This window comes from Ursus maritimus, unplaced genomic scaffold, assembly GCF_017311325.1.
Source record: "Ursus maritimus isolate PB19 unplaced genomic scaffold, ASM1731132v1 scaffold_27, whole genome shotgun sequence".
NCBI classification, from domain to species: domain Eukaryota; kingdom Metazoa; phylum Chordata; class Mammalia; order Carnivora; family Ursidae; genus Ursus; species Ursus maritimus.
This window is the reverse complement of record NW_024425230.1, coordinates 26,284,281-26,302,309: the sequence shown is the minus strand read 5'-3', so window position 1 is coordinate 26,302,309 and position 18,029 is coordinate 26,284,281. Positions and strand designations below refer to the sequence as shown.

At 62.1% G+C, this 18,029-nt stretch overlaps 1 protein-coding gene across 1 annotated transcript in view; it reads left to right on the top strand.

Moving 5' to 3' along the window:
• Nucleotides 1-18,029, top strand: part of ACSBG1 (acyl-CoA synthetase bubblegum family member 1) — a 47,620-nt gene that overhangs the window by 10,954 nt on the left and 18,637 nt on the right. Inside the window, exon 2 of the mRNA XM_040642915.1 lies at nucleotides 8,981-9,087. Coding sequence (XP_040498849.1) covers nucleotides 8,981-9,087 — 107 coding nt within the window. The remainder of the gene's footprint in view (nucleotides 1-8,980; nucleotides 9,088-18,029) is intronic.

Sequence of the window (18,029 nt, the reverse complement as noted above, 5' to 3'; positions counted from 1 at the left end):
CTCAAATTTCTTGCTTTTTCAGATGTCTGGACATTTTTTGTTATATGTTGGATATTGTGATATGTTAGGAGCATGTTGATTCAAAGGATTTAAATATGCATGTGCATTAAACTAGTGTCTCAGCCACAGGGCTCTGCCTCTCTGAGTCAGTAGCTCCTCAGAAATCCCGTGTTGCTGAGCTGTGTGCAGAGGTTTTGGGAGCCTCACAGAGACCCACCCAAGTGTAGGCAGTGCGTATGGTAGTGTAGAGTTTAAAATCTGGAGTGAGACTACCTGGCTTTGAATCCCAACTGTTCCGATTACTAGCTGTATCACCTTGAGCAAATTACTTCATCACTTTGTGCTTCCATATCCCATATAATGGAGATTATAATTCAGTACCTACTTTATAGGATTGCTGGTGTAATTGAATGACTTAATACATGTAAAGCAATTGGAGCAGTGCCTGCCATACACAAAATGCTCAGGAGGTGGTAGTTTGAACTTTTAAAAAAGTGAAATGAGGGGCGCCTGGGTGGCTCTGTCAGTTAAGCATCTGCCTTCGGCTCAGGTCGTGATCTCAGGGTCCTGGGATGGAGCCCGGCGTTGGACTCCCTGATCAGTATGGAGTCTGCTTCCCCCTCTCCCTCTGCCCGTCCCCCTGCTTGTGCTCCCTCTCCCTCTCTCTCAAATAAATAAAATCTTTAAAAACAAGTGAAATGACATTGCCCTAGAAGACCAGTCTCCTGCTGCCCTGTGCCCCCACGGCACGACCCCCTTGTTCACAGATGCCTCTCATGTATCCGGACCGTGTATGTCCTCTCTCCTCACCCTCTTCTTTAGACTGTGGGTTCCTCTAGGGCCAGGACCTGGTCTGGGAGCTGGCATGCCCATGCTGCAGGGCCACGATGCCCCGTGTGGGGCACGTTCTCACCCCTGCTTTGCCCCCACCCTACATCACAAAGTTCCTCTGGCTGAGAGAACTGGTCCAGAGCCTGCGGAACAGGGGGCATCCTTCCTTTCTCTCATGTCCCTCTAGGAAAAATGGAAAACCATATACCGTCAGAGCTGGGACTTAGAGACCATCCCATGCACCCCTTCCTTTTACAGACGGGGTAGCTGAGTTCCTAACAGGACAAGGACTGGGCCCCAAGTCGCACTCGCAGCATGGTAAATAAAAATGGCAGGTGAGGGGAGATGGTGGTTTTCTAGGAGTATCTGCTCCTGACAAATTCTGTCAGCTCCAAGCTTCATACCGCCCTCCCAACGCAATCAAAACCACCAGGTGGTCGTCCGCTTGTCATAATACGACAGAAGAAAATGTTGTAATTATGATTCAACACACACACCTTCCTTGTGCACAAAATTTTTCAAAATATTAGTTGAGGGAGGGGTGTAAGTAAAGGGTCTGATGGTGAATGATTGAAAATAGGACCATGGGGTGCCCACCCTGCTGCGCCTCGCCCCGTTTGCCCCTGCCCCACCCAGGAGGCCCAGGATGATCTGGGATAGCCTGTTGGCCAAGAAAATAAAGTATGAAACTCACCTGCCTGAATCTGTAGCCCGAGTCTGCAAACCAAGAGGCCTCAGGAGGATCACAGTTTCTTCATCTGTGGAGTGAGACAAGCGGTAGGAACGGTCTCGTCGGGCCGTCTGCGGGTTGCATGTGTTCATGTCTGTACGAGGCACACAGTAGGTGCTACATAAATGTTAGCTACTGGCTGTTTACATGCTATTATTATTTCTGCCTGTTTTCCCTCTGCCTCCTTGGGCCCAGGGACCTGGCAACACCCCATCTGGTAGCCTTGTCCCTGCCTAGGGCAGCAGAATTCCAGCCCAGGCACCAAAATCCCCCGTGACTGAGGCAAGGCAGTCCCAGAGAGGACCAGAGACTCACCCACGATCACCCATCCGCGGCCGATCCCAACCTCGAACCCGCAGGTCCCAGTGCCCAGAACACTTTGTCTTGGGCAGGACCGGATTGCCTCCCAAGTCAGTCCAGGTTTTGCCACAGAGCCTGATGATGGACGAGTTCATCTCCGTGCAGGCTCGCGGGCTTTGTCCCGACAGGGCTGGAGACTGGGTGTGGCCAGTTGGGTTAGAAGTGAGCTGGCGGGCTGGCAGACCCCACCCAACGGGTAGGAGCCAAGGTGGAGCTGGGACCAGCCTTTGGGGCTGAAGCCTCTCCCCAAACACTCCTCTGCGGGGGCCTTGCACTGGGGGCTCAGTCCCCAGGGTGTCTGCCCAAATATGTTCCTTCTAGTGGGTGTGGGGGGCACGGCTTAGATCTCTCGAGCCCTGTCCTCACCCTTTCCGGGAGACCAGGGGTCCCCAGAAGTCCTCTGCTTGGCCACGGCCCCTGGGAGCTGGTCTGTCACCCTCGGGGCCAGCCTCCCCCACGGCACCATGGCCTCTGGACATGTCCTCCGCCTCAGGTCAAATAGTCGAACCTTCACCTTTGCCAGCTTTCTCCTTAAATTTCGCTGTGCCCCCCACCCCCTCCTGGGTCTGGTAACCCCAGGGACCTTGAATGCTCCTCGGTTCACTGACTGTCACCTGACTGCCATCACCTCTCAGCCTTCGAGGCAAGAGCCGGGTTGGCTGTCTCCCTCGCCCCCATGCGCCCTGCACAGGGGAGGTGCTGACCCAGTCATCACGGTAGGAAGGAGGACCCTCCTGGAGCTGTCCATCCTGGGGAAGGGACTCTGGGGATATGGGCATAATTAAGTTTTTTATTTCATGGTCGACAGTTATGTTTAACAAAATAACACCCAGCCTCTCTGCTAACTGTTCTGAGAGGGGCTCAGCCAGGGCAGCTCCAGAGGCTCCCTCCCAGAGGGCTTCCTGGAGGAGGAGGGTCTGAAGAGCAGTAGGCAGGCCAGCTTGTGGGTTTTGCAAGGGGGTAGAAAGTGAAGATGACACATTTCCCAAGGCATCCTAATCCTGGAAGAGACCTGTTTGCCCAACCCCCTCGTCCGTATAGAAACTGTAGACCCTCTGCCCTGGGGATGCTGAGAGCCGGGCATGGGGCTGCTGCCAGCCCTTGCACCGAGGACATTTCTGTTGCCATCCCCCCACCCACACCATGCCGAGCGCCAACTCCAATCATTAACGCAGCCAGCTGCCACCGCTCAGCCCTCAGCAGGAGAGCAGCGGGGAGGAGGGAGGAGTCATCCGTGTCCTGGGGACAGAGGAGGTCCGCGTTCCTTCCTGGGCTTCGCTGGGCTGGGAACCCTTCCAAACCACTGATGGGGGGAGGCTTCCGGCAGATTCTCAAAGGGGCTGATAACGCACGGGGGGCTCAGGGCTAGTACCCCAGACCCAAAATGTCGGGAGGTCCTGAGGCGGCAGTGGGCGTGCATTGCCAGAAAAAGAGAACTTTAAGGACCTGGAATTTGGTGAAGAGCAGAATTTTCTTGAAGTGGGTGCACTGGTATGGACCTACCAGCTTCCTGGGGTAGTCGGGGGGGTCTCTGCCATCTGACTGGGTTCAGGGCCTTGGAACAAGGCCGCGTCCTGCCCCTGGGCCCTCAGACGGGACTTACAATTGCCCCTGAACGCCCAGCAGGGCCCTGCGTGTCTTCACCTCCCCCAGAGACAGTCCAGATCCTGACGTTGTGGCTTGCGAGTGACCACTAAGGGGTGGGAGGGGCCGCCGGGAGGGGTTTCCAAGGAGCAAGGACCCTGGTGTTAGAAGGTTTGGGTGTGATGCCACCGTCCTGCCAAGTCCCGGGGGGCGGGAAGTGGAGGGGGCACGAGAGGGCAAAGGGCAAGGGGCAGGGACATTTGTTGCCGTGGACGGGGGCTCTCCAGAGGCGGGGGGAGAGAACAGTTGGCTGTTTTATGGTGCAGATAATGGGTCGATCCAGTGTGCGCAGTGTCCTGGTTCCGGAGCGGGTCACGGAGACCTGGGATCCGGACCCCGCTCTGCCTCTTCCCGGGCACGCGGTGCCCAACCAGTCTCAAGCTCTCCGGACCTCTCTGCTGCCTCACCTGGAGCGTGGAGCTCTGACTGAACCCTCCATGCGGGGCTGGGGAGAGCGTGCAAGGAGCCTGCACACCTAAGGTGCTTGGCACGACTGGTGCACTTAGTAAACAAAAGTTAAAAATTCAAAACCGAACCAGAAGTCAAGCCCCACCCGCCGCTGGGGCCCAGACTGGCTTCAGGTGCACGCCCGGCGCAGGGCCGCGTCCTCCCGCAGCCCTGCCAAGGATGGCAGCCAGCAGACCGCCTCCCAGCCCACGTGGCCGGGTCCCCCTTCCTCTCCTGCTCCCCACCCTCTTATGTGAGGCTCGCAGGTGGGCAGCTGGGACAGTGCCAGGTGGGTCAGAGGTGTCCGGGGCCACCTCACCCACGGCCCCGGGGCACGCCAGGGCGGGTCCCCGCGCACACCCAGCCGCACCGCCTCATTACCTGGGGCCCGGGCAGCACGGGCTCCCACACTCCGGTGTCTCAGCCGACGACACGCAGGGAACGCAGAGCCCTGTCCCTGCCTCCGCACGGGGCAGGCAGGTGAGCACCTGTGCGGCCGGACCCGGCCCTGCCGGGCATCCACTCTGCCTCCGTGGGGTCTTCGGCCAGGAACCTGGGATCCTGAGAGAGCTGCAGGGGTCCGATCTTGGAGGTGAGACAGGCCATGTGGACCAAGCAGAAGTGAGGGGCGTGGGCCCCCGAGTGCCGGGATCAGAGAGGCCCGTGAGCAAGCAGCTCCCGGGCGGGCTGCCGGCACGGCCCGCTCCAGCCGGTATGGCAGGGACAGTGGGATCTGGAGGAGGGGATGCTCCTCTCCCAGCTGGGGCCTTCAGGACTCGGGGACATGTCTGGGCAACGCCCTGCACTGGGGATCCTCTGCTGTGCTCCAGGGTTAGGGTGTCCCCTTGGCACCCTGGGCGGAGAGAGGCCAGAACTGGAGGAAGGAACAGGGAGGGCAGCCGGGGGCTCAGGGGTGGGCAGGGCAGGAGTCCTGGGGGTCTGGCTGGTCTGCTCATCCTGGTACGCGCCGCCTGGCCCGGGGAATAGAAACGGGAGCCCGAGGAGAGTCTGTGTTGTTCTTGTTGTGACCGGATGTGTGGGCTCAGCAGGCAGTAAATTAGAGTCAGGTGCCCAGCGCAGGAGCCGGTGAGTCCTGCCCAGCAAGGAGGGCACCCGCGCCCTCGCCCAGCCCGGCCGTGGGCCGTGACGCACGCTGTGTCTCTGTTGCAGGCCGGTTTGGTGGAGCGGGGCCTCTCTGGGGCTGATGTGTTCCCTGAGGTCCCCACTCTCTCCTGGGTGAGCTCGAGGGGCGCGGCCGCCCCACGGGGACCATGCCGGAGACGCTCCTGCTCAGGTGTGCCAGCTCCGTCCTGAGGACCGTGTAAGGAACGAGGACCCCGCCCTCCTCCCAGGGAGCGTACCCGGGCCGCACGGCACCCGGGCCCCCCGTCTTGGGTTTGGGGGTTTTCATTCCACTGAGTCACCCTCCCCATCGTACCGAAGAGCTTCCTTCTCCTTACTCCCCGAAAGTCCATGACAGCCCCCGGCAATACGCGAGAGCCGCGGAGCCCTAAGCTCGCGGCAGGTGTCCTGCATCCTCACCACAGACACAGGGCTGACGCTCAGAGAGGTACGGTGACTTGCCCGGGGTCACACAGCTAGTGGAGTCAAACCAGACGGACCAATTTGGGTGAGCCTCACATTTACTGAGCACCTACTGCATACGGCACAGGGCCTGGCTGTCGAAGGCAGAAAGGGAAGAAAGACACAAAATAACCAGGAGATGGACCCCCCATCCAGGAGGGGCTCCCATGGAAAACGAGGGCTCCTCTCGGCCTGTGGGTCACACACGTGGTGACAACTTGAGGAGGACGTTTCCTGGGCTGCCACTGTGCGCCTTAGTGCATCTCAGGGCCAGAGGACAGACAGACTCATGCAGCTTCCAAGCCACGTGTGGCCTTCAAGGCCCAAACCGGAGTGTCCAAAGGCCTTGAGAGTGAGAAGGTGTTGGGGAGAATCCCCAAGGGCTTCCTGAAGGAGGAGCTGAATGAGGCTCAGTAGGGCCTATGTTCAAATGGTTCCCTTCAGCTCCTCCGGCAAGACAGGAGGACAAAGGAGAGACCAACTGACCAGAGATGGTTAAGAGAGGGAGTGCAGACTCCCCAGCCCCTCCACCCATCCCACACCCCTCACCATATACTCTCACGCACACGCCCTTCAAGAGCTTCCTCGCTCCCCGAGAGACCGGGCAGGTGCTAAGGACATTTGGTTTCTGTGCAAGACGAGTAAGGCAAGGTGCTTATGGGGTGTGTGCAAGCAGGAGAGGTCTAGTTTTCCGGAAGAACTGTACTCATGCCCTTGGACAGGCGCTGGTCGTGACCATGGTGGTCCCGCCTCGCCTGCCGGTCCCTTGCCAGCCCACGGGGCCGCCCAGAGCCACAGCAGTAGTCCGAGGGGCCCCCGTTTGTGGGAGGGGTCAGAGCAGTCAGGGCGGCTCCCCTCGGAGAACACTGGAAGCCCGGTCCCCAGGCTCACTCCCCAGGTGGAAGAGGCTGGTGGGTCCAGCTTCGCTCTCTCAGCCCCCGGCCGCTGCAGAGAGGCCAGCAAAGTGGGGGCGGGTATGTGGCTGGAGGCCAGCCCTGCAGTGGCAGGAGCATGGGTGAGGGTGAGCCCTGAAGCTACGGCCCGGCACCCCCCACCCAGACATGGGGCAGCAGCCACGCAGGGAGGGCACAGGCCCCGGCACCACCAGCGTGGCCCCCTTCCCTTCTGCGTCACGAGCTGGGCCAGGCTGTCTGTCCCTCATTAGGACCTGCAGGAGCTTCCACGTCACAGGGAGGTCCCGTGAAGTCTGTTTCAGACGGCGGGCGAGGGTGCCGTCCCCTTCCGGGCCGAGCTCGGGCCAGGGCAAGAGCACCCCTTCCTCGCCTGGAAAACTAGGCGTTGGCCTCTCTTAACGAGGCATCCCGCATCCTGCAGGACGGGGGATGGACAGCAGCGCATCTGAGCCCCCAGAGCCTGGCCCATGCGCAGGGGTGCCAGGAGCTCAGGGAAGCCCCCACACACACACACACAGAAGTTTCCACGCGGGATGAGCTCGCTTGGCCCCCGCGTCCTTGCGCAGCTGTCTTCCCGTTTCGTGCGTACACAGCTATTTTGAAACCAGAAGCAGCATACACACGCTTTTATCGGGTGCGGGAAATGCTGCCTGTACCTTTTTTTTTTTTAAGATTTTATTTATTCGACAGAGACAGCCAGCGAGGGAGGGAACACAAGCAGGGGGAGTGGGAGAGGAAGAAGCAGGCTCCTAGGAAGGAGCCTGATGTGGGGCTCGATCCCAGAACGCCGGGATCACGCCCTGAGCCGAAGGCACACGCTTAACGACTGCGCCACCCAGGCGCCCCTGCCTGTACCTTTTGATGGGGGTTAAAGCAGACTCGCCTGTGAGGAAGCCGTGCGACAGCGGCCGTCACAGCCCGCGACCGCCCCCCTCGTCTGGGGCTGGCGGCTCGACTCCGGGGCCAGGCTGCTGTGGGTGCCGGGTTTGCCCTGCAGCTGGCCTCACTCGTCCTTTGAGGACGCGGCCAGGAGGGTGTGGACGCTGCACCAAGTTCACCAGCCCCGCTCAGGGACTCCCAGTGGGGGACCCTCGGCCCGTGTGTGTGCGTGTCCCGCATTCGCCCACTGATGGCATTATCTGCGTCCAGAGCTCTGGGGACATTTGGTACCAACACGGTTGTCTCTTTTGCAAAGCAGACGCAGCGTCCACTCTACAACCCAAGCGGGTAATGGTGGTGGCCAATGACCCAAAGTCAGCAGGACAAGTCCCACACGCTCAGAACTCTCTGCCTGGCACAGGGACCCCTTGCTCCAGACTGAGGGGCCTTGCTCACAAACTTTCCAAGAAGGGGACCAACTTGGCCCCCGCGCATCCCCCTTCTCCCCAGGCCCCTCCCTTCATAACCTCCTGACGTCTTTCACTTTAAAACCTATCTCAGGTTCTTAAGCAGACTGCCGCCAGGTGGGCCTGGGTGCGCTCGCAAACTTAGTTTGAACCTGCGGTACCAGCAAGGAGTAAGGCCGAATGTGACAAGCAGGTAACTGGCCCAACAGTCTGGGAAGTGGGCAGGGATGGGACTAGCCCCACCCTGAGAGACGAGATGGACGGGACTCCCTGGAGCCAGGGTCCTGCCCTCGGGGCTGCCACGACCAGCTGCACAGGTTGCACACTGCACAACTCCAGTAGGCTCTGTTTACATACTGAGGAGTGTGAAATATGCCCCTGGAGTTGTGGAAGGCTGTAGTCCTGCTTGACCCTGGTGCGTGTACTGAACTCCATCCGCTCATCACCCAGGACGTTGAGGTCTGGCCAATTGAACCCTGAGGAGGAATGGTTGACAATAGAGACCCCTAACCCCTTGGGCTATCTGGCTGGAAAAGGAGAACTATTGTCCAGGGCCACCACACCAGGGAAGCAAGGAGGATCTGGACCAGGGGTGAAGGCGGATGGCCTGAGCCCCGGATCTCTCTGGCCCCATGCCTGTCCTCCGTGGGGGAGTAGGCTGGGGCCCCCCCACAGGCACCCTTGGGAAGGGGAGGTCCTCACCTGGGGCCTGCGTGGGACGTGTGGGAGCCCCTGGAATGTCCTCAGCTGCGCTCTGAGCTTCTAAGCATGACTGTTTGCAATACCTGAGGCCCAGTGGGTGTGGGGAGTGAGGAGGCGGGGCTCCCCTGAATTGGCCCAGAATCTGCCAGTGCTGGACCCCCAAGCCTTTCCTTGTCCAGATGGGAACACTGAGTCCAGAGAGAGCTGTGCACCTGCCCAGAGTCACACGACAACCTAGAGCAGAGCAGGGCTGAGCTCTGAGAACCTGCAGGGAGAGGCTGGGTGGGGGCGACATTAGCCCTGCAGCTGCTGAGGTCTCGTCCCCTGACCCCCACCGGGAGGGGGCTCAGGTGTGTGCCGGCCAGCATCGGGAAGCCAGGCCGGGCCCGAGGGTCTCACGTGGTCTCTCCCCTCCCTGCCAGCTCCCTGACTGATGGGCAGACGCCCTCCAAAGAGTCCCTAAGCCATGACCTCACGCTCTCGCTCCCAGAGAAGGACAAGGACAAGGACGCCCCGCCGGATGGGTCAGGTGAGCCGCCGTGAGTCTGCGGGTTGTGCCGGGGTGCTGGAGGGCCGCGGGCAGCACCCGGGCAGAGGCGAGCCGGGGGAGCCACAGCACACCGGAGCAGGTGGAAGTCCCCGCTGGTCGCCACAGCCCCAGGGGCCCCCACCGCACCCCTTTCCTTATGGCCACGTCAGGGCCAGGCATGAGGGAAGGAGTGAGTGGTGGGGAGGATGGAGGCAGGGAGGCAGCCAGGGCCCCTGGACCGGTAGAGGCCCCGGGAGACCGGGAGGCAAGGCCGGGAGCGCCCAGCCTGGTTGCCTGGGGCTAGGGGCCGGCAGGGGGCCGGAAGTGGGCATGTGTGTGGGAGGCTTGCAGAGACCTTCGCCGTCAGACAGCTGCCCCGGGCAGAGCTATCATCCACACCGAAGAGTCACCGGAATGATAGTAGCCGCTCAGCTTCATTCATTTTTATTGGCTGTCTGACAACATTGTACCAACAGCACAGGTCAAACACGGAGACGGCAAGTGCCTGGTGCAGAGGTCACTGCGTCCTGGGTCTGCCTGTCCTGGGGGTGGTACATCCTGTCACCTGCCCCTGGGGTGCGGGTCCCCCGCTGCGGACTCGCCCAGCCGCAAGCTCCTGGGAGCAGCCAGGCGTAATCCCGAGACGCCCCCTCACTTGGGTGTTTGGGTGGAAGTGTTTGAACTCAGCGTGTCTTTTGCACAATGTCCTTCGCTGTCTTCCTCGTGGTTAGACTGGGTACGGGATTCGGTAGGGTTCGAAGCGGAGCCAGCGGGGGAAGCCGTTTCTTTGGGTCCCTGCGGGCCGAGGGGCGGGCAGAGCCGGCAACAGGTGGAGGGGAGGCCCAGGCCTCTTCCCCCAGATGTCTTCTGACCTGGCTTTCCTGGTCGGAGGACAGAGGCAGCGTCAGGGCAAAGGTCACCGTGCCTGCTAGAAGAGACGCCACAAGGCATAGGGAGGGCAGGCTCCTGGGGCACCCCAGGCTGCCTGGCTCCCCGGGGAGCAAGTGCCAATCACCTCCCCTGGCAGGGCTGGTGCCGCCCTCAGACTCGCTGCTCCTCTCCCGGGCTGAGCTTCTTGGCACCACTGCTGTCAGCAGGCACGTGGCAGAGCTGCCTCTGGGGACGTCGGCCCTGCCGTGAGCCCTGCAGTGCTGGCGTGAGGGTCATGCTCTGCCCAGCCTCTCCCGTGCAGCCCCGGGGCTTCTGGGGCGCGGCCGCAGTAAGATCTGAGTCCGGCAGGGACCGAGCGCCCGCCACGTGCCAGCCTGGTGCCGGGGCTGGGCAGCCTTTCTCTCAAGACTCCCCAGCAAGTCCGGGAGCCCGGGCTCCAGGCTCCGCGGGGAAGGAGGTGGGAAGGAGTCTTGCGGCTGCCCTGTCCCGAAGCGCCGTCTGTAGGGCCGGGAGAAGGCACCTGTCCCGGTGGCAGGCTGTAGGGAGGGGCTGCAGGGCCGTGAGGGATTCAAGCCTCCTTCCCCACACGGCCGCCCTGAAGGACATTTAGCGCAAGCTAGGTTTGTGCTGAGGGGTTCACAGTCTCATGTCCTCTCAGGGCAGCACGGGGGTAGGCGCTCTCCCGCTCCCCTGTGACGGAGGAAACCGAGCTCAGAGAGGTTCTGTGATTGTCTCACTCACACCGCTGGCGGGGAGTGGAGCTCCTCACCGGCCACGCTGCCGCTCTGGGCCCTGGGTAGCAGCGTGGTCCCCTCCGGGCCTCGCCAGCCCCCGCCTGCCCTCCAGCTAACCGCTGAGCTGGCAGCCCCTCTGGGGAGCTCTGGGGGTCTTGCCTTCAGCCATCAGCACCCACCTGTGAGCCTCCTTGGGTTCCCAGAAGCTCGAGGGTCCTTGAGCTCCTGTCCCCAGGCCAGGCCCTGAGCTAGGGGGCAGGCCGCTGAATCGGGCCACAGAGCTCCCAGAATCTAACCTCCACACAAAGGCAGTCTTGTGCCAGGCCCTGGAGACACATTTCTTTCTAGCTTTTTCTAGCTGAGCATGGACCCCAGCTGGAACAGGGCAAGGCCAAGACCGCGGGGAAGGGGAGGGGATCCCCAGAGAGCAGCAGCTGCAGCTGGGGCTGGGGGAGGGGCCGGCCAGGGCCTGTTCCCCACGCCCACTCTTCCTCGCGGACTCCCACACCCACCGGGGAGCTCTGAGGCTGGGGTTTCTAGCCCCATGAGGCCCACAGTTGGGTCAAGGGCTGCACAGGACCTCTCTCTGTCCCTCACTCCCACCCTTCCCAAATGCTTCAAGGGCACGGCTGCTCTCTGGCTGGAAGGAGACAGATACCACGCTTGCCCTGGGGCGCTCACAGCCTGAGGCTGGGGAGCAGGGTGGTGACAGTGGGAGGCAGAGGCCCCGCTGTCCCTTCAGCCTCTGGTGGGCATGGGGAAGGGAGGACAGGCGAGATCCGTGTAGTCAGCTCACCTGAGAAGTGGAAACAAGTGGGAACCCCAGCCTGCCCGCCAAAAGAAGTGGGGACCCCCGTACAGACTTCTCCTAATCAAATGTCCAGCTCCGTTGAGTGTGTGTTAGATGCTTTATCTGGGCCCAGAGTTGCTCTGATGGAGTTTTGGAATGCAGGGGAGGTCAGTGGGGTCCAGAGCCCACGGCCAAGAAAGAAGTCTTGGGACGTCTCTGGTGCACATTGGTGGTTTTATTAAAGCCCGAGGACAGGCCCCGTGGGTGGAAAGAGCAGCTGCCCCGGGGTTGTGAGGGGGGGCTGATTATATATCTGTCCACGCCCAGAGCTGCTCCTGTCTTCCCCTCGGGGTGCTGACACGGTATGTGTACAAGGGAGGGTCCAGGAGGCTGGGCTCCTGCCCAAAATGACACGAAAACCGCCTTGAGCTCTGCGGGGTGGGTGGAGACCGCCTCAGCGTCCCCCGTGTGGTTCCTGTGCATGCCCACCACAGGGCGGGTAAAGCCCATCTCTGCGCCCCCACGTCCATGGTCCAGAACAAGTGGAATCCTGGCGGTAGAACACAAAAGCTGAAACGGTGACCCCGGGGGGGCCCACAGAGACCGTCCTGTCCCTCCCGATTGTAATTCAGATTGGGTAACTGAGCCCCAGGGAGCACGGGGTTCTGCCAAGCTTTCTCTGCTCATGGCCACAACCCAGAGCTCCGAACCCTCAGGCAAGAAGGCTGGTGAGTGGCCAGCACGTGAAGGGGGTCTCTCCCACCTCGGCCACAGTGGGGCCAAAATCACATTCTCGTACGTTCCGTACAAGGTCTGGACAAACTCTTCTGTCCCAGGCAGGCCTTGTCCTTATCTTGAGTTGTGTTCTGAGGCCAGCATGGCCTCTCCCTTAAATATCCCCACGAGTGCTTGGCACAGGTCTGAGCAGTGTCCAAGGGCCGCAGCAAAGGGTCCCTGTGCGCAGGGGGAGCGTCCTGGCCCCCGTCCAGGCTGGCCCGTGCAGCGGGGGCTTCAGGGTCCGGCGCTGGGAGGAGCAGCTTGGAGGCAGACCTGTCCCAGGCCCCCGCTACCCCAGGCCCATGCATCCCTCCAACTGTACAATACGCTCATTCTCAGCCATTCCCACAGGCGCAGTAAACGCCTCCGCGCTTCTCCTCACCCCACCAGCCTCACCCCCGTTTTTTCTCCTTCCAGCCAATTGAGACTGATTTCCTCTGCTATTCAGAAGCCTTTATCCCAGAGCCCCAAGGACAGCAGCTCCCAGCCTGCCTGGCCGCCCCCAGCATAATGGGCGATTGATAAGACCCAGGCCAGGGTCAGGCCAAGACCAGTGGCCACGTGAGCAAGAGAAGGAGAGGAGAGGGGGGCCGGGCCACCCTGGGCACTCAGCCGGCATTCTCTCGTGTGCTCTGGGGGGTTGGTTGTTGGCTGCAGACTGTCTGCTGGCTGGGTTGGGGTCGTGGGTGCCTTCCTGGATGACAGGGAGCTTGGCTGGGTCCTGGCAGTGTTCTTGGCTGCTACTGGAGCCCTGAACCTGGTTGGGCACGGCGGACCTGCGTCCCTGTTGAACGTCAGGGTGGGGGGACGGCGACAACTTTAAGGCCTGGCACCCCATCCTGATTTCTATGTCTCTGCGGTTGCCCCAGGAGCCACCCTCGGAGCCGCGGGGCACCCCCAGCTCACGGGCCCTCCCCCCTGCTTGGGTCTGGAAGAGGGTCAGGCTCCTCCCCCAACGCCATCCCCAAGGGAACGGCGTGGATCCCCACCCCTAGACCCCACTCGGCTGCCAGGACCGACTGAGGTCTGGTCCACTGTTGGCTGACCTGCTGCGACCTTGGCCATCCCCACCCCCTCGTAAGGAAGCCCCCTCACGCCCACGTGCCGTGTGTGGGAATTCCCGGCCCCTCTCAGGGATGCCTCCCCCCAACCGCTGAAGCCCCCACGCGTATCCCCGAAGGGCGCACGGCGTGGTTTCGCTCTGCTGTTGGCGCACGTCGGCTGCGGGCGCCGCGGCTGCAGGGGCTGCGTCTGTCGGAGCGAAGGAAGGAGGGTCTGGGCAGCGGCGCGGTGCTGGCCCGCACTGGGGTCCCAGGCGCAGGGGCTTCCGCTCGGCCCGCGCGCCCACGCCGCGCCCCACGGGTGTCGCGCCGCGGGCGTTTCCTTGGCGCTGGGTTTTCGGAGGACTTCGCATCCACAGCGAGGCTCCCCCCATGCAGTTACCACCCCCCGTTGGGACGCTGGTCGTTTCCAGTGGCCTTGCTCAGGGAAGCAGGGCCGTGCGGAGGGGTCTCCGGGCTCTGCTCCGTTCCCATGGGCTCTGCCTGCAGGGGCGCTGGCTGCTCCAAGGGCCCCCTTTCCAAGCCCTTTGGTCCATCTGGCTGCTTGCCCCCGGCAAGGTCGTACCGACTCGCTCCCCCGCCGCGCAGCCCCCCGGCCCGTCGTGAGCGTGGTCGGCCGCGCCGGTGACATCTCGGATGCTTCACGCTTGGCCTGGGAGAGGCCCCGGGCAGGGGGCAGGGGCAGGGGGCGCGGAGCGCAGGCGGAGGGAGGGCGGGCAAGAACAGACGCTGGGGCGCTGCCGGGGCATGGGAAGCAGTGGACTCCCGTGGCTGCCTGCGCTCGCGCACACTCAGCCCGCCACCCGCTTCTCTAGGCTCCCCGCCCTGCCGTGGCCTCTGCCACACGTTCCCCGCCAGTCCCGCTCAGACGGCGAGAGAGAGGCTCCCACCGCACCGTGCCCCGCACGTGACCCCGTACGTGACCCAGTGCGCGGGGCCAGGGCGTGAGGCTCGGCCTGTTCCTGCGGCCAGGGGGCAGGGCCGCGCGCGAGGCTCAGCGAGTTGTGGGCCAGCCAGCCCTTCGGACCGCTCTGCCCACCTTGCCGATAGTGGAAAACGGGGTTTCTAACTCATCGTCCAGAGATTTCTCCTCTTCAGACACAGGTGAGGTCGGGAGAGGGAGCGGCGTGAGCAAAGGCCCAAAGGTGGGCCTACATGGACGTGAGAAGACAAAGGGGAGAGCGAGGCCCCCCAGGCTTGGAGATTCATCTGTCTTCCCTTCGTTCAGGCCCCAAGCCCAGAGGCCCAGGCCCCTGAGCTGTGGCAGGCTCGGGCGGAAGGATACTGAGCCGGGCTCCCAGGCAGGCAGGGCGGAGGTTCGGCAGACACCTACTCCGTGGGCCAGCCCCTCTCCATACTTGGGCAGGAAGGTGACCTGCTCACTGTCAGGCTATGCTGGTGAGCCGGAGGAGGGAAAGCAGGAGGCCTGGGTCTCCTAGACACATGGTGGTTCAGTCCAGCCGCCCTGGGACAGGGATGGGACAGAAGCTAGCTCATTCTTCCCTAAAGGCCCCCTGACCTCCGCTCCGGGCTGGGCTTCTGCACTCGGACCCCAGGAAGGAGTCACACCTGCTTCCAAGAGCCTCCAGCTGTGGGAGAGGCTTGACCCTCAGCGAGGCCTGGCTCCAACCTTCAGGGAGGGGTGGTACTTGGAACCAGAAATGCAGGAGAGCAGCGTGGCCGGAGTGAGTCCAAGGCAGAGACACAGCTCGGGCCAAGGCACCCCTCGGGTGGGGGCAGAGGGGACCGAGGGCCGCTCAGGCTGGCTGGAGGGGTACGTGCTGAGGTCACAGAGGGTCTTGCTTAGAGGCCACGGTGTGGACACCACACTGTGGTTCCAAAAAGGTTCTCTGGGAGCCCTGGAATGTGGGAAGAGGCGGTGGTGGCCGCTGCCCAAGGTCAATGCTCCTGAGCTCCCCCCAGGCTTTGGGCAGGAGGCAGAACAGTCCTTTCCTGAAGGAGACACGGGCGCTGGGGCCAGCGTGGGCCTGGGAGTCGGACCGTGGGTGGGAATCCCAGCCCTGCTTCCAGCCGCTCAGGCAACTTGCCTCCCTGTTTCTCAGAGGGTCAGCTGTGCCGTCACAGGGGCTGTGGACAAGGTACGTACAGCCCACCAGGTGCCAGGCAGGCACTCAGACGGCGAGCCGTGACCCTCCTCTGTGGGCAGGAGAGCGACTGGGCCTCGGGGACGGCGGGCAGGCCCCTTGCCCACCAAAGCCTTTTTTGCCGGTCTGGGGCCTCAGGGGCCCAGCTGGTTCAGCTTTGCGGGTGGAGCGGGTGTGCAGAAGGGCGGACGGGAACCCTGGGCCGCATCCCCCGCCGCAAGGCGCCGGTGCTCCGGGCTGGCTCTCCTCCCTGGGCAGAGCAGCTGGGCGAAGCGGAGCCAGGCTCGCAGGCCCACCAGCAGTTCTTCTCTTTCCCATCCCCTCTAGCCTCCTGCGCGCGGAGCGCGGGCACTGCCAAGTGAGACAGCGGACACAGGGTCGGCGGGACCACGCTGTTCGTGGCAGAGCAGAAGTCAGATGAAGGAACTCTGTCTAAAACGTCCATGCAAAGTCTTAGGTGTTTTCTTTCTGAGCCAATGAGCCCACTTCTAGAGCTCTGTCCTTTGGAAAGCCTGGAACAAGGGCCAAAAGCTGCGAGCCGTCGGAGAGTGCGTGGCTGGGGAAGTGGCTGGGCCGGGCGTTCGACCCCCCTTCACCGCCAGAGACTCCCTGGGGCCACAGAATTAAGGATGGGTGATTTTCGACAGCTCCGTTTGATTTGGTCCACATAACGTTTTCTTGAGGTGTGAGCCAACATTTAAAAACACGGTGGTTGCACACAGACGCAGATGTCGGGTAACCCTTGGTTTCCATCCCTGCCGGGTGCCAGCGCCCAGGGCAGCCGCCCCTGCAGTTGAGCTGGGCCCGAAGTTCCCACCATGCCCTGCGGCCTCCCTGGCGCGGAGGTGGGGCTCGGGACGGTTACCGTCCCCTTGGGGGGGACGTGGTCATTGTTCTTTACGGAGAACAGAGAGACAGAGGAGGACTGCCAGAGCCCTGTGTCTCCAGGATGCAGACCTGGAGTGCCTCATGGGGGTGATTTATCTTTACATTAGTTTTTTTTAAAGATTTTATTTATTCATCTGAGGGAGAGAACACACGCAGGGAGGGGCGGAGGGAGAAGCAGCCTCAGTGAAGCGTCTGCCTTCGGCTCAGGTCATGGCCTCAGGGTCCTGGGGTCGAGCCCCGCCTCGGGCTCCCTGCTCAGCATGCAGCGTGCATGCGCCTCTCCCTCCCTCAGCCCCTCCCCTCTCGTGCCCCCCAGGGATGCGCCACGGGCAGGATCCACCTTTTCTGGTTGGGGGACCAGGGAAGGGAAGAGGGCCTCCTGCTGCCCCACCCCCAGAGCTCTTCTACTCAGGCGTCATTGTATGGCATCCAATTTACCCACTTTAGTGTGATGATTTTTCACTGAAAAAAATCCTTTTTCAGTTATTTGTAGCAAATTTTTACGGCTGCACCAAGATCACTGCGATCTGACTGTACAACATTTCCATCACCCTGAAAAGATCTTGGTGTCCGTGTGTGGTGACTCCCCACCCCCAGGCAAGCGCGAATCCGCCTTTTCTGGATGGTTCCCACACGCTAGCGTTGTTTGCTTCTGGCTTCTTCCTGCGAACACGGTTCTGAGTGCACCGTGTTCTGCCCGTGGTAGTCGTGTCGGCTGTGTCCAAGCGGACTCATGTTGGGGGTGTGCCATGCTTGACTCTGTTCACCAGCGGACAGGCGTTTGGTGGTTTCCATGTTTGACTCTTATAAGTACTGCTGATGGCATTCACACCCACATCTTTGGGTGGCACATTCCGTGGCCTCTTTGGAAGGAGGGACTGGCTTTCCTGTCCCAGCCCAGGGTCTTCTGCCAACCTCAGGGTCCACGTGCAACCCAAGAGTGTCTGGAGGGAGGGATGAGGTCATCCCACAGGACAGTTTTGAGGTTGGTGCGACCTCAAAGGGACATCCGTGGGCTGTGGCCACCCACGTGGTCCAGCTGGCAGGTGGCAGGGCAGCCCGGCCTCCCACGCAGCCCTCCTTCCCCGCAGCGGGTCATCTGCTGGGAAGGACCGCCCTGGCCCGGGGAAAGGAGGCCCCGTGGACTAAAGGATGTAGACCTCCCGTCCAAGCCTCCTGGGAATTTGGAGAACTCGGAGAACCGGGAGCTTGCGTTTACTGCACACCAGCTGTGTGTCCCGTTCTTCATGCATACCGTTTCTTTCGAACCGCCTGTTGTCCCTGAGGTCAGAATCCTCGCCTTTCCTCCGAGGACAGTCTCAGATGTGCGTGGTGTGCCCAAAGTCTCGCCCATGACACGATCGATCTGTTCCCACCTACTGCTCGCAGAGTGGGTCGCCTGACACTTCAAGGCTGCGTGGTGCCCCAAGTGTGAGCCATGGCATCAGGCACGCAGGGCCGGGGAAAGGCTTGGGCCTCCCAGGGCTGCCGCTGCCCCGTCTGCAAACCGAGGCACCAACCCCGTGGAGCAGACTGGATCCCCGCGGGAGGGATTCGGCACGGTGCCCGGGGCCTGGCGAGAAGGACTGAACGTTGTCCCTGCGGCTGGGACCCTTCTCAGGCTGGTCCGAGCTGCTGGTCTCCCCCTGCTGCTTTGACCTTCTGTCCAGCAGGGCCTGTCCCCAGTTCTCAGGGG